The 16,646-nt window shown below is 38.1% G+C and overlaps 1 protein-coding gene across 2 annotated transcripts in view; it reads right to left on the bottom strand.

Annotated features, from left to right (window-relative positions):
- flvcr2a (FLVCR heme transporter 2a) overlaps nucleotides 1-16,133 on the bottom strand; it is a 76,370-nt gene extending 60,237 nt beyond the window's left edge. For both annotated transcript variants that reach the window (XM_039741317.1, XM_039741318.1), the window contains exon 1: nucleotides 15,415-16,133. In XM_039741317.1, coding sequence (XP_039597251.1) covers nucleotides 15,415-15,963 — 549 coding nt within the window. In that variant the 5' untranslated portion in view covers nucleotides 15,964-16,133. The remainder of the gene's footprint in view (nucleotides 1-15,414) is intronic.
- Between the last annotated feature and the right edge of the window lie 513 nt (nucleotides 16,134-16,646).

Genomic DNA, 16,646 nt, shown 5'->3' with positions numbered 1-16,646 from the left:
AATCACAAAAAGAAAATACAGACTGTGAAAAGTAGAGAAATGAATATAAGAAGGTTAACAATCCAAACCACCTACAATTTTTATGTACAGTACATGGTACCACATCATGAGGTGTAAGAAGAAGCTTACAGAATAAGGAGTACTGCATGTATCCAAGGAGACAACTTGCTAACCATGTCTTCTTTGAGTTTTGCCTAACTTTTCTCATCCACTTCATATCTCATTTTCTATAAATGTCAGCATCTATTCTCTTTTCATGAGCAGGGAAGCTGACTTCTTCACTTGCTGCCAGCTCAATTTCTCTGCAGGATTACATGTGCAGTATGGTCAGTGGCGCTGTTCTGCTTGCAGCATTCATTTGCATGAACTGCATGCCCCATTTTTCTGTGCAATCAACAGTGGGACGAAAAATACACCACTCACTACAGTGTTACCAACAAATGTTGACAAATAAAAAAACACAGGTCAACTAATTTTGATTTTTTATAACATCTCCAAATTTCTATCAAATCAGTATTATTTTTTTATTGGGGAAAGGAGTTACCCAAAAATATTAATGTATCAGTATGTCCTTTGTCACAGATGTCCGGGGACACTGCCCGGCCGGGACGCCTGGATAGTCCCCGACTTGGACAATGTTACTCCTCAGCCATGAGAGGGCAGCCGCCACAGGGACGAGGCTGGGACGCTCTTTATGAGAGGACATGGCCACCGCCAGGGAGCGCCCGGACAGTTAGAGAAGCCTGGATGGCAGCACTTCCGCCACACCAGGAAGTGCTGTTGGAAGTAATTCCGAGGACACCCGGAGTGCTTCCAGGTGCTTTCTTGAAACTTCCGCCACACCAGGAAGTGACGTCAGGGAGAGCACCTGGGGCTCATCCGGGTCATAATAAAAGGGGCCGCCTCCTTCCAGTAGACGAGCCAGAGTTGGGAGGAAGGAGACTAAGCTTGTGAGGAGGGGGAAGGAGGTCAAGAGAAAGAAGAAGAAGAAGAAGATAGTGGAGAGAGTTGGTGTGAGAACATTGTGGTACAGTGAAAAGAAAATAAAGAAGTGTGTTTTGGACATTCTGGCGTCGGTGTGTCTGTGTCTGGGGGTACGCTTTCCACACCTTGCTTAGTGGATACCTGCTGGCTTAGATCTACCATCTTGAAAAATTTCAGTTTTATAAAAACACAAGAAATAGTATTTTTGTTGATGAGTGAGTGAGTTAGTGAGTGAGTCTGTCTGTCCATCAGTCAGTCAGTCAACTTGTGGAGACAACTTTTTTATTGAGTAAAAGTAGTTAGTAACTTTCACTGTTTCTTCTTCGTAGACATTAACTGAAATCCATAATATGATAAGGTAGTTCTAAGTTGTGAAGCATTGCAACTATAAGGGTGTACTCACACTGGCAATACGTTCTGAGCCCAAGCATGATTGTCCACATGTAACCCCGCAATGTCTAGTTTGTTTGACTAGTGTGATGGCTCCGTGCCGAGCCCACCATACTGTGCCCTGGCCCACTTGGAAGTTCAGTAGCATTCGGGAACAGTGTGATCGCTAAACGTGCCCAAGCACAGAAAAGACATTATATTGCAACAAGTCAGATAGTGCAGTTCTCATGTCATTCAATATCTTTTGAGTTAAAAACAGGTTTTTACTCTCAATTTACACATAAACGTCAACTGTAGTTGGCAAGAAAATCTACAAGTTCCTCCCTTAACATCATTTGTTACTGTGAAAATCTTCTCGGACATGCAGCATGATTAACAGCAAAATGCTGCACTGCACACTAGTAAATCTGTAAGAGGGTAGAGGATTATTCTGCCCTACATGACTCCAAACCAACCACAAAATAAGTAAAATTATTTTGACATGCACGTTGTCACACAGTGTTCAATTCTTGTTTTGCCTTTACAAAAAGTTACATGGTCTTGACGAAAGAGTGCCCAGGTCCACTCACAATGTGAGTGCTGGCCAGTGGGGAAGTCGGGAGGGGGGAAAATCGCACATAGTATAGAACAAACGTGCCTAGTGTGAATACACCCTAAATCATTACAGCAATTATTATTATAACATTACTCCAATCACTACTGGTGTTATCCCAAGTTAATACAGAATTCTGTAGCAAAATTTACAGTATGTATCCACACCTGCTATACCTAAGCATCATTAGTATCAAAAGCAGTGCATGGAGACGATCTTTCAAGGTGAAAAGCATATGCTACAGGAAATCATGGCCCTGTGGTTAAAATGTAGCTGCTAAGGGAGACGAGCACTGAGAAAGTGCAAGCTGGTCTCTTTTAAAAAATGGCTGAATCTCACAAAAATGTTCTGCTTTTTTCCTTGCTCTTTAAACTACATAAATCAACTTTTTTACAGTATTGTGCAATCTTAAGACACAGTTCAATACTAGATAATACTCTTGCCTTGAAAAAAGAAAGTACGGCATTTGTTACTTTTTTTCATGTTTGGACTGATGCCCCTTTAAACCCACATTACACCCCAAAAAAGCATTATTCTTCTTTACTGTGTAAAAAAAGCTTCACTACAGAACACAGTATAATGTGGTAAATTAATATATACCATGTTGTGAACAAATAACTTTGACTTGAAAAGTAGTCTCAGTAAAGTCAAATACTATCTGACAAATAAGAAAATATGTTCCACCAAAAATACGCCAAGTTTGTGATAATCCCAAAACAAACTTTGTAAGTCTGGTACTTAATGGCATTATTTGCAGTTATGCTACTGTACTTTAAAATTTACATAATTTACATATTGATTGATGTGTGTTGTAAACTTTTAAGATGAACTACCTAGAGTTTTGCAGAGACTTGAGAGAGTCATATGTTATGAATGGCTCATATACGTTCGTTACCTGAGATTTTAATTGAGAGGTCCAATCATTACCTATGTCTGTGCTCCTTGCAACTACTTAAAAAAATCTAGAAAAACTATCAAGATGTTCCTTATTACCAGCTAGTACATAACTAAGAATAATAATTGATGGAGTAAATAGCTGATCAAATTCCTTTCAACAAAGTTTCTAATTTGAACATAAAGAGTAATATTGTTGAAAGTGTGCAGTTATGATTGAAAGTTTGTGAACCCTTTAGAATTTTCTATATTTCTGTATAAATATGACCTAAAATATCATCAGATTTTCACTCAAGTCCTAACAGTAGATAAAGAGAAACCACTTAAACAAATGAGACAAAAATATTATACTTGGTCATTTATTTATTGAGGAAAATGATCGGATATTATATATTTGTGAGTGGCAAAAGTACATGAACCTCTAGGATTAGCAGTTAGTTTGAAGGTGAAATTCGAGTTTGGTGTTTTCAATCAACGGGATGACAATCAGGTGTGAGTGGGCACCCTGTGTTATTTAAAGAACAGGATCTATCAAAGTCTGCTCTTCACAACACGTTTGTGGAAGTGTATCATGGCACGAACAAAGGAGATTTCAGAGGACCTCAGAAAAAGAGTTGTTGATGCTCATCAGGCTGGAAAAGGTTACAAAACCATCTCTAAAGAGTTTGGACTCCACCAATCCACAGTCAGATAGATTGTGAACAAATGGAGGAAATTCAAGACCATTGTTACCCTCCCCAGGAGTGGTCGACCAACAAAGATCACTCCAAGAGCAAGGCGTGTAATAGTCGGCAAGGTCACAAAGGACCCCAGGGTAACTTCTAAGCAACTGAAGGCCTCTCTCACATTGGCTAATGTTCATGTTCATGAGTCCACCATCAGGAGAACACTTAACAACAATGGTGTGCATGGCAGGGTTGTAAGGAGAAAGCCACGGCTCTCCAAAAAAAAATTGCTGCTCATCTGCAGTTTGCTAAAGATCACGTTGACAAACCAGAAGGCTATTGGCAAAATGTTTTGTGGACGGATGAGACCAAAATAGAACTTTTTGGTTTAAATGAAAAGCGTTATGTTTTGAGAAAGGAAAACACTGCATTCCAGCATAAGAATCTTATCCCATCTGTGAAACATGGTGGTGGTAGTAGTATTGTGGTTTGGGCCTTTTTTGTTGCATCTGGGCCAGGACAGCTTGCCTTCATTAATGGAACAATGAATTCTGAATTATATCAGAGAATTCTAAAGGAAAATGTCAGGACATCTGTCCATGAACTGAATCTCAAGAGAAGGTGGGTCATGCAGCAAGACAACAACCCTAAGCACACAAGTCGTTCTACCAAAGAATGGTTAAAGAAGAATAAAGTTAATGTTTTGAAATGGCCAAGTCAAAGTCCTGACCTTAATCCAATCGAAATGTTGTGGAAGGACCTGAAGCAAGCAGTTAATGTGAGGAAACCCACCAACATCCCAGAGTTGAAGCTGTTCTGTATGGAGGAGTGGGCTAAAATTCCTCCAAGCCGGTGTGCAGGAATGATCAAAAGTTACTGGAAACGTTTAGTTGCAGTTATTGCTGTAAAGTGGGGGTCACACCAGATACTGAAAGCAAAGGTTCACATATTTTTTCCACTTACAAATAAGTAATATTTGATAAATTTTCCTTAATAAATAAATGATCAAGTATAATATTTTTGTCGCATTTGTTTAACTGGCTTCTCTTTATCTACTTTTAGGACTTCAGTGAAAATCTGATGATGTTTTAGGTCATATTTATGCAGAAATCTAGAAAATTCTAAAGGGTTCACAAACTTTCAAGCACAACTGTATATTTGAAATGCAGTTGTTCAAAGAAAGAATGCATATTGTCATTACCAAGGTCTCCAAAGGTCTGATAACTAATGATTTCCATGTATTAAATACTGGTCTACGGTACATAACTATTTAAGATGCGAAAGCAGTTTGTGGCCGAGACATTTAACATCTGCACTTTATGAACTTATAATAAAGTCCCAATGTAAGAGTCAAAGTCAAAGTTAATGAGAATAGTAAATTTACCACAGCTATTGCTTAATTTGAATAGAATTTAGGGTTCACATAGATAATGGAAGATTCTGCTTTACCCCCTATAAGTTAACAAGATAATGGAATGTCCTTGATGGTCTGTTATACTTCTTCATTTATACAACAAATAGACAGAATGGCATTAAGGGCATATAGTTTTCTATACCATTGTTCATATGGTCCTAGTGTGTGAGACAGCATATTGAAACATACAGAAATACAGTATAATAATACAGACTACCTACTATAAGAAACGAGGGTTAACAGTCACCCACCCCACCTAAGGCTCCAAATGGGCTTCAACTGGCACTGCAGACAAAGGTAAGATTTAAAAACCAGACTCCCAGTCCATGCACCTCTAAAAAAACAAGTTTCCCCTCCTTGACAATTGCAACTAAAAGTTGATACAATAGCAGTAAATACTAATTATAAGTGAGTCACAACACAGTGGGTCAAAATTGTCTGTCCCAACAGAAATATATGATAAAAACATGTTTTCTTCAAACTGTTTAATTTAGCCAGATCCATTTTTTTTGTTTTCTAGTAATTACCATTAACATAATAGATGGATGGATATTGTAAATAACTCTATAAAGCATTGTGGTCATTTTGAAATGAACAAATTCTTGGCATGGTTGCTACAGTCGTTTTGAAACAGGCAAGGCTGCAGTGGTTGCTACAGTCAAAGTTTAAGCAAATTAAGCCGTAGTTGTCATTGCTATGGTTGTTCTCAAATAAAGAAAGTCACAGTTGTCACAGTTGTTTTGAAACAAAGCTAAATTACTGACTTGTAGCAGTCAAAGCTCTACATTTTTCGCAATGCCCAATTCAAACTAACAAGGATGTTAACCAAAAAAAGAAATGTAAAAAAATTGATTTCAGATAGTAACCTAGGCAAACCCTACCACAGATATTGCTTTAGTGGGTGTGTTCTTTTAACAAACAAGTGTCAGTCTTCACTTACATTTCACATTAAATAAACTATGATGAGTGATGTGCTGATGATGGTTTTTAAATGGGATAATTTAGATAATTGGCTAGCTTATAATTACCTAAAATGTTACATTACCAATCTAGACTGAAAAAATATATTAATGGTTCTCTAAGGGTATGAATAGTGCACAAGGAGCCTGCAATGTAACATTTACTGTATCACAGCAAAGTACCTTTTAATTACTACAGATACTGTCATATGAAAAAGTTTGGGAACCTCTCTTAATTCTTTGGATTTTTGTTTATAATTGGCTGAGCTTTCAAAATAGCAACTTCCTTTTAAATATGACATGCCTTATGGAAACAGTAATATTTCAGCAGTGACATTAAGTTTATTGGATTAACAGAAAATATGCAATGTGCATCATAACAAAATTAGACAGGTGCATAAAGTTAGGCACCCCAACAGTGATATTACATCAATACTTAGTTGAGCCTCCTTTTGCAAATATAACAGCCTCTAGATGTCTCCTATAGACTTTGCTGAGTATCTGGATTCTGGATGGAGGTATTTTTGACCATTCTTCCATGCAAAATCTCTCCAGTTCAGTTAAATTTGATGGCTGCCGAGCATGGACAGCCTGCTTCAAATGACCCCATAGATTTTCGATAATATTCAAGTCAGGGGACTGTGACGGCCATTGCAGAACATTGTACTTCTCCCCCTGCATGAATGCCTTTGTAGATTTCAAACTGTGTTTTGGGTCATTGTCTTCTTGGAATATCCAACCCCTGTGTAACTTCAACTTTGTGACTGATGCTTGAACATTATCCTGAAGAATTTGTTTATATTGGGTTGAATTCATCCGACCCTTGACTTTAACAAGGGCCCCAGTCCCTGAACTAGCCACACAGCCCCACAGCATGATGGAACCCCCACCAAATTTGGCAGTAGGTAGCAGGTGTTTTTTTTTTTGGAATGCAGTGTTCTTCTTCCGCCATGCAAAGCACTTTGTTATGACCAAATAGCTCAATTTTTGTCTCATCAGTCCAAAGCACTTTCTTCCAAAATGAATCAGGCTTGTCTAAATGAGCATTTGAATACAAAAAGCGACTCTGTTTGTGGCATGAGTGAAGAAGGGGCTTCTTTCTCATCACCCTGCCATACAGTTGTTCTTTGTGCAAATTGCGCTGAATTGTAGAATGATGTACAGATACACCATCTGCAGCAAGATGTTCTTGCAGGTCTTTGGATATGATCTGTGGGTTGTCTGTAACCATTCTCACAATCCTGCGCATATGCCACTCCTGTATTTTTCTTGGCCTGCCAGACCTGGGTTTAACAGCAACTGTGCCTGTGGCTTTCCATTTCCTGATTCCATTCCTTACAGTTGAAACTGACAGTTTAAACCTCTGAGATATCTTTTTGTATCCTTCCCATAAACCATGATACTGAACAATCTTTGTTTTCAGAACTTTTGAGAGTTGCTCTGATGATCCCATGCTGTCACTCTTCAGAGGAGAGTCAAAGGGAAGCACAACTTGCAATTGACCACCTTAAATACCTTTTCTCATGATTGGACACACCTGTCTATGACGTTCACGGCTTAATGAGCTAATCCAACCAATTTGGTGTTGCAAGTAATCAGTATTGAGCAGTTATATGCATTCAAATCAGCAAAATTACAAGTGTACCCAAATTTTTGCACAGCCAATTTTTCACATTTGATTTAATTTCATACAACTAAATACTGCTTCACTAAAAGTCGTTGTTCGGAAAACACCCCAGTACTCAGATGTTCCTAGGAAATGAAAGACATACATACCACTGTTATCTTTTTTTGTTTAAAGTAGAGTAAATTATTATGCAGGCTGAGAGGGGTTCCCAAACTTTTTCATATGACTGTATGTTAGACTGTTATAAAATAAGCATTTAGCGTATTTATAACACCTAGACATCGGCCCAATATCCACTCTATGGAAAGAACCAAGGACTAAGGTCCATGTGGAACTGATCTAATACTAGCGCCATCAAACACACTTCCAACTTTCTTGCAGCTGGATGGTAAGTGTGCTGTTTCATTAACTTTGCCATGTGGGTGCATGAAGAAGATTTACAACTAGCCAACAAGCTTAACAAACAAGAACAAGTGAGTAATTTTGATTAAAGAACAAAAGAAAAACAGCATGCATACTTTAGATTTTTTTTAATCACACCTGCAGACCCCTGCACTGAACTCCTGATCTCATTCTTCTTTAATGTAGTTATTTTAGTTAACTGTATAAGATTGTTATCTTTTAAAAAATTGTGAGTATTCTAATACTGAGTTGCAGGCGATACTAGATGAGACCCAGGAAGCTGCCATGGAGCGAGATAAGCTTATTACAGAACACATTCACACACACAACATGACAATTTAGTATTCCAATTCATTTAACATCAACATTGGGAGGGATAAATTAAGAAAATTCATAGAATAGGATTACAGTTGATCTTTTACATAAAGGATGGTGACAATAAAATGATGTTCAAATTAATAAAAGCAGGATAATTAAATACAAATTACTTTCCATTTATTTTAGTAATACACTACATAAGCAACACATACTGTACATACAGCCATTTATAGCAGTTATATGGCACTGGCTCTAGTTAGTGCTGGGCGGTATACCGTTCATACCAAAAACTGTTTTTTATTTTTGTTATGATATGGATTTTTCTTATACCGCAACACCGGTTTAAATTGCCTAAACAACGTTCGGAATGTGGCACAGTAGGAAACTGTTTAAGGGGGGGAACTTTTTCACTGCTACACCACTAAACACATATGCAACAGAGTACAAGCGGTAGTGGAGGTATTGTGCAGTGAAAATGGACACAGAACATTCCGAAACTGAAGCTGTAGCAGAAGATAAAGTTGAACATGATGACACAGAAGTACTTTTGCCAAAAAAAAAAGAGTCACTGTACTTTGGTTTTAAAAGGTCAGATGTGGACCAGTATGTTCAAATCTGTGAATACTGTTTTAATACTACTGGAAAATACTGCAAGCCAAGTTGGCCTTGTTTTATTTTTTTTCAATACTGTGTAACGTACCTTGGTACTGTGTAATAGTGTGATGACATGTTTACTTTATTCTCGACATTACTACTTTAATCTCAACGCTTATGTCGAGATTAAAGTCGACATGCTGACTTTATTCTCGTAATTTGTCATTAAAGTAGAACGTTGTAAACTAAACTTCATCTTAAAATGAATATTTAATTTATTAGATTTTCTCAAACCCTGTCATAAGTTATGTAGCACATTAAATGCTGTGTGTTCAGTGTTCCCTGAACAATGTTAATCGCTACACGCTTCTTAAACTGACTTCTTCTTGCACTAAGAGGAGATGCAGGCAGCACACAGAATACATTCATTTCATGATATTCCTGCTCCCTGAACATTTAGAATGCTACGATAAATACTTAATATAATTTTCGTGATGAAATGCGTTAAAGCATGCATTAGTCATGTGGGGACATGGTGGCATGGAAGTTGCACTGCTGCCTTGCAGCAAGGGGGTCTCGGGTGTTCCATGCCTTGAATTTGCATGTTTTTCTCGGCGTGCTTTAGTTTCCTTTCAAAGTTATATAGGATGTGGGGTTTTGTTCTGCTATATTGACCCTGCTAGAGTATGTATTGTTCATATTCACCCTGCAATGTGCTGGTGTTCAGGATTTGCTCCTGCCTCCCACACAATACTTGCTGGGATGGGCGCAACCCTGATGGTATAATTAAACATGTATAAAGAAGATTTTTTTTTAAAGTTCTGAACACTCTGTGGTCTAAGTTTATAACTAGTTTTAATTTCACAAAGACGTTTATCGTGTGGTGATTGGTTATGTGGAGAATGAAAAAGGAAGGATAGGAACTGGGGGTTTGGTACGTCAGACAGAAGACTGCTCAGAAGAACATCAGTTGAATTCTGTGTTCGTGTCTCCGACCAGCAGATCACAAACCCAACATTTACACAATATTTCAGTTAAACCTGTGCGATACCCATTCATACATCCAGTTTTTTGGAGCCTCATCACACCTGCCATACAGTTCTCTATACTGAACGTACACCTGGGGACCCCTTACTATGAGGAAGCAGCACTACCGCCACACTACTGTGCATGTTTAATACCTGCTTTAATTAATTTCATCCTGAAAATGATATCAAGTATTTATCTTAGCATTCTAAATTTTCAGAGAGCAAGAATATCATGAAGTGAATGTATTCTGTGTGGCGATCCCTGCCTGCGCCTCCTCTTAGTGCGGAGGATGTCAGTTTAAGAAGCACGTGGCGATTAACAACTGAGTTGGGGAACACTTAACACAAATCATTTAATGTTCTACATTAACTTATGACGGGGTTTGAGAAAATCTAGTAAATTAAACATTGATTTTAGGATTAACTTTAGTTTATGACATTCTACTTTAATTATAAAATAAACTACGAGAATAATGTGGAAATGTTGACTTTAATCTCGACATAAGCGCCGAGATTAAAGTGAAAATGTCGAGAATAAAGTTTTTTTTTTCTTCCCCGTGTCCATATTTTTTTTTTCTTCACTGTGGCCCTAATACGATTCCGTAGGGCTATATCACAAATAGCATTATAAATGTAAGTTGTAGTTTTATTATTTATGTATATGGCTTAGCTTGAAGCAAGGTCCATATTAATGCAATTTGCCTAAATGATGGTTCAGTTGGTAAAGATGTCATCACCAAGTTGCACTTGTTTTATTTTATTTATATTTGGTGAATACTGTGTAATGCACCTGGGCTTGAAGTCTTGAAGTAATAGTATTATTATTGGAAGGTGCACTGTTATTTATTTTATTATTTATTAATTTAAATATTATGCAGTTTAAGGATGGTAAAGTTGTTTAAAAAGTCACTTTAATGTGGGTGGACAGAGATTGTTAACATTAACAGAAAGTGTAGTTGGTTTACAAAAAAATATGTACTATTTATTCCTTTTCTAAGATATGCTCAGTGCAATACACCTTTTGACGAGCACCTCTGGATATTTTACTAAGTCTAAATGCCTCTTCGGATGGTTGAAAATATGTTGTCAAAATTTAGTTGTTTGCAAAATTTGTTCAATAAAAAGGTTCTATATTTTGACAGCAACTGTCATGCAATGTGATTACTTCTCTTCATTAGTGCCATCCCCTTGAAAACTATCACTTTATGGGGCCATGCAAACCTGTATTAATATTTGTGTGCACATTAAAAAATTTTTTGTACAATGTTCAATGCTCATGACAGTGGAATAGGTTATTCTTAGCCAGTCTACTGCAGAAATCGCAGTGGAAAATGTGGTTAACATCCACTCATGCATGGGAAAAAAAATACCATTGAATACTGTGAAACCGGTATAATTTTGAAAAATGCCGTGATACAGAATTTCGGTCATACTGCCCAGCACTAGCTCTAGTTCTCTTTTATGAACTCTCTAATTGTCCTGTGGAGCAAACTCAAAATCAATCACCATCTGCTACTTTAGCTCTAGCTCCTGGACACTTTGCTAAGGGGAAAGTCACCCATGTTCCAGATGCTCTCTCCTAACTATTCATTGCATGGTTACCAGTTTCACTTAAAGGATATCTGGAAAATGTTTAATAAAAGGCAAGTCTAATAAGTAAATTAAAAGGTATAACAACAAGGACTGCTTCTTCAACAGATTTGTTTGGGCACAAGCCAAAATAAGACCAACCCTACCGGCTCTCCTATTGTCAGGATTTCAGCTTTGTTCTGTCTTTTTCAATGTTTTTATTTTTACTACTTGTTTTTACGTTTTTTCACATTCACTTGCTTTTTGGTTTGTCTTTATTGTGTTCGGAATGTTCTATTTCTCCCTGCTCCCTTACCCTTGTTCTTGTCAACTGGGTCTTTCAGGTGCTATGTTAAAGAAATCAGCAGTTACCCTAAAAGTTTTATATAAGAAACCTGTACATCACAAGTTATTGTTGTGGCTTCAGTTTACTTTTGTAAAGCAGCCTTTAGTACTTCTTTTGCTTGTTAAAGGTTTGCGATCTTTGGCCATTTTGGCTTTTGCATTTCTTCTAAGCTTGTTATGAAAGATTTTCAAATTAGAATTTGTGTAGTATTGGCTTAAGATGTTAATTTGCTTTGCTTTATTGTTAATTTCAGCTCTTTTATTCTTTTCTTTTCTTCTGTTTAGAAGTTCTTCTTTAAAGTTCCCTTTCTTATGTTTCCATTTCTGAATAGTTTGATTATTTTCTGTTTTCTGCAATACCTATTAGCTTTAGTCTTTCATCTGCCTCTTTAAATGGTTATTGAATTTTGATGATTGAAATTTTTTATTTATTTATAAAAAATTAATACATTTATTGAATGTGTTTAATTATCATGTTGGTTGTTGTTCTGGCCATGCTTTTTGAGTATACATCATTACACCAGGCAATGAGTCAACTAACTATAAGTAAATCACCTCTTGCGAATGTTGGAGTCCCTTTTGACATCTCCGTTACAGGGAAAGCATCATTTCATGTAAAATCCATCTCACACTCAGAAATAAGTTTGTGAGGCATTCTTTCACAGTCAGGTAGTATTTTGGGACTATAGAGGAAGAAGGTAGCCTATAAAAACTGGTAAATGGCTAATATCTTCATTATTCTCTCTGCACACATTAACAGAATTCAGCTTGTTAAAATTGCACTTTCATTTTAAAATTCATTATGACAATGTAACAAATATACTGTGTGGTTTCAGCGCATTGGCTTTCTTCTCATCTTCACCTTGTCTCTGTAATATACTGCCCTAATGTTTTGTCTGTTTGTATTCTGTACATCATAAGCAGTGAGTTTTTTTTTACACTTTGAATAAAATAATTTGTGGTAGTGCTAGATGTAAACTAGCCTGGTAAAACACTTACTTACTCACAGGCACAGTTATGAATTAATTTGTACTGCACTATGAAATGTTTACATAATAAAATGATTATTCAAAACAAACAGTCACCTTAATTTACATACACATGGGTGGAGGAATAGTGTTCTTGTACTGATGGCTTGCTGCCACTCAGAAGAAAATCACTTTTCACACTGGCCTTAATATTTAAGGTATTAAAAGAAAATAAAGAAACGGGATTACAGTAATACATCTTTGGGTGCTGGAGTCACTGGCGTGTTTGTATTACTTGTCAGTTATCAAAAAAGTGTTTACAGCTTACGATGAAACTCCTTTGATACTTACTGTAATTAGGGATTGTGGAACTTAAAAGTAAAACTAATGGCCTGTAGTTCACCAGCATGAACTTTGAAACTGTTCGCTGGTGCCTCCCCTCAGTCTACCATTAATGGTAAAATATCCTACTTATACACAAAAGTTACCAGCAAAATAATCATTTTAAAGAAGATTAAAAAGTTACTATTTACTCACTAGAGTATGTAAAGTTTAACTTTACAAATAAAATGTCGTTTACTGTCTGTAAGCCTAGGAGAAGCTGACAGCTTATTCTAAAATGTGTTTGGACATACTCTCAATTACCTTTCTTGTAATGTGTGCTCTACTTTTAATGTAAATTGATTCCATAGACATTTACACATTGAATAATGTATTGGATACATTATTAAAAAAATCCAGTGTCTCAAAGCATTTACATTGTCGTTTTTATATAACTTCCTATTAAAAATGCAGGTTTTTCTTTATTATTTTCTAAAACCATTTAAGAGACTGAATCTGCCTATGTGGAGATGTGCCAGGTACATTTCCTCAGCGAATGTGAAGGTGCTTAAAGGTGTGAATCTTCTGCAATTGACCAGCATCTCCTCCAGAGTTGTACGTACTTATGCTGAATATGCTCTGGAACAAGGCAGCTCGGCTATGGACAATGTGGGGAATGTATGCTTGGAAAATAGTAATTGAAAATGTAAGATTTACCTCTCACTCTAAAAATGAGGCACAACACCTTTGAATCTCTTTCCTCTAAAAACATCCATCCATCGTCTAACCCGCTGAATCCGAACACAGGGTCACGGGGGTCTGCTGGAGCCAATCCCAGCCAACACAGGGCACAAGGCAGGAACCAATCCTGGGCAGGGTGCCAACCCACCGCAGGACACACACAAACACACACCCAGCACACACTAGGGCCAATTTAGAATCGCCAATCCACCTAACCTGCATGTCTTTGGATTGTGGGAGGAAACCGGAGCGCCGGAGGAAACCCACATAGACACGGGGAGAACATGCAAACTCCATGCAGGGAGGACCCGGGAAGCGAACCCAGGTCTCCTAACTGCGAGGCAGCAGTGCTACCACTGCACCACCATGCCGCCCCCTCTAAAAACAATGTAGACAAATGCCTCTGTGAAATTAAACCTATCTGTTTTGAATTTTTGGGAGCATCTGAATAAAAAAAAAAATACTATTTGTACTTATCCTAGAAATCTACAAAAAAAAAGGTTGCATTGGCCAGGAATGAGTCAACCATAGTATAAGTTGGCATTCCATCACCAGCGACAGGGACACCTATAAAATCAGCAAGACTGCAAAGTCACAAACAGAATTTCATATGGTGTGGCAAACGCAAGCCATCTAAACAGCAAAGAGAATCCATTCCAGTACCTTTTGCCAGCGCTAGGAAGTAAACATCCAGACATATGAAAAAAGCTGCAGGATCTAAACTTATTTTCTTCTGGGAAGATGAGTGATCTGTGATGTGGTCTGTAATTTAACGGAGTTGAAATTGGTGTAGTTTAAGATAATATGTATAAGCAGGTGTGTGCCTTATGCTTGAGTGACACCTCATCCAGGACTGGTTCCTGCCTTCCACTCCGTACTGATCTAATTAGTTTGGGAAAACCACAAGACTTTACTCAGCCAAATGGATTTTAAAATAAATGGATAGAAGGATAGGTGAATGATTTGTTTTAGTATTTAATAATGTGGGTGTGCATATAGTCTGTTTAATACCACTCTCACAGACAGACATGTTAACCAGAGATAATCCTCACTTTGAACCCAATTCACCAACATGTGCTCGAGATCTCAATGCCTGTGTACTACAAAGTATAAGTATATAGTATAAAAGGTACTATAAAAGGTACGTCTGTTTTCAAGGACTACAAGGTATGATCTATAAGAAATGATTGAAGGGGGTGCGGGTTAAACCAACTATGAAAAAAGCACAAGTGTACAATAAAAAAATGCTGACACACAAACCACTAATGACTCACACCCGTCCAATTTATAGTTGGAAAATACTCTAACACTCTTATCGTTGGGACACAACAAGAACATGCATGCACCTGGAAGAATGTACAAAATCCACTCAAGCAATTCGAATTCAGTCCCCTTGATCCGCTGTACTAACTCTCCCTACCTTTAATTATATGGCTCATAAGTGTCAGTTGATGGGAAAAGACACGTTAAAGTACACAGAAAATACTTTTGGAACCTCTTTTGCAATGTCAGGAAGTTGTATGTCTCTGCTTAACTGATGTCTCACACACTCTTTACGTCATGGTTCAAATACTTCTCAAACGTGGACGTCTGTTCCACTCACCTGATTCCCGAAAACTCCGATGGAGCAGGCGGTAGACACTTCGTGTGCCCCAAACCAAACAGATGCTATACGGGACGGCATCCCCAGAATGAAGACCTGTGCCGTCGCGCAGACGAACTGACCACAGAACGTGACGGGGAAGAGGTCCGGTCTCACGCTGGCAGTCTTGATCCAAGCACCCGCGCAATTCAGCGCCGAACCCACCAGAGCTATAACCCGTAGCCCCTTCTTGTCCAGTAGCCACGTTACTGGGAAAATCAGTGGAACGTAAGTCAGCATGTAGATCATTGACATCCAGTCGATAGTGAAGGACTCGACGCTATAAAACTTCATAAAGATGTTGTTGATGATGCCGTACTGAATCCACTGGAAGGCGTTACACAGGGAATACGCGCTGAACAGGAACACTATAGCCCAACGCCTCTTGTATAGCTGAGGGGTATCTGATGAATGACTACGGGGGCCATTCGACAGTTTTTGTGCCTCCAGCCGAGAGTCCGAGTCCACTTCTGTCAAATGCGGAACGTCTTTCTCAGTAATTCCAGCCATGCTTACTTACAGTTTCTGGAGCGCGGCGCACTCGAAAACGATTCAACACACGCTCCCTCGGTTCAAAACATTATCTCCTTCTGAAAGCTAAATCTTAATGTTTAGGAACTTCCTCAAAGCTTCCACGTTCATACGCTAACAGCGAAGGCACAGCTACTTCAACTTTTTTAATAAGCCACTCCGACCATGCTATAAGCACCGCCTTCCCGTCAATCACCATGAGTCCCGCCCCTCTGTCACTAGAGTATCAGCAGTCCTGCCTTCGCACGTGACATGTCTTAATACAGCAGAAGCGGAGACTCGCTACCGGAGGTCGCTTGTGTCTACTTACCTTCCCTCCAAGTTGGAACTCGCGTGTAAGATAAGTTCTGCCTACAGACTCAGAAACTGTCGTTAGTGTGTGTTCGCAGTATTAATCATATCAATTGTGTGCCGGTGTTCTGACGATTTGTCCTACTTTGTCGAAGTATCCTACCGTAGTTTATTGTAAGTCGTAACATTAAACTAATAACGTTATACCATGTCATCATTTAACATGTTGTATTTAGAAGTCGTCTATCAAATTTGTGGAAATGTTAACATTTCTCAATTTATTCTATATGCATCATTTAATGCCTGAAAGAGACACAGCCTGATGCAAAGATTTCACAAGACGGTCATTACTCGTGCATGGATACAGTGGC

Source organism: Polypterus senegalus, chromosome 18 (assembly GCF_016835505.1).
Source record: "Polypterus senegalus isolate Bchr_013 chromosome 18, ASM1683550v1, whole genome shotgun sequence".
Classification (NCBI taxonomy): Eukaryota; Metazoa; Chordata; class Cladistia; order Polypteriformes; family Polypteridae; genus Polypterus; species Polypterus senegalus.
This window is presented reverse-complemented; position numbering and strand designations above follow the sequence as displayed.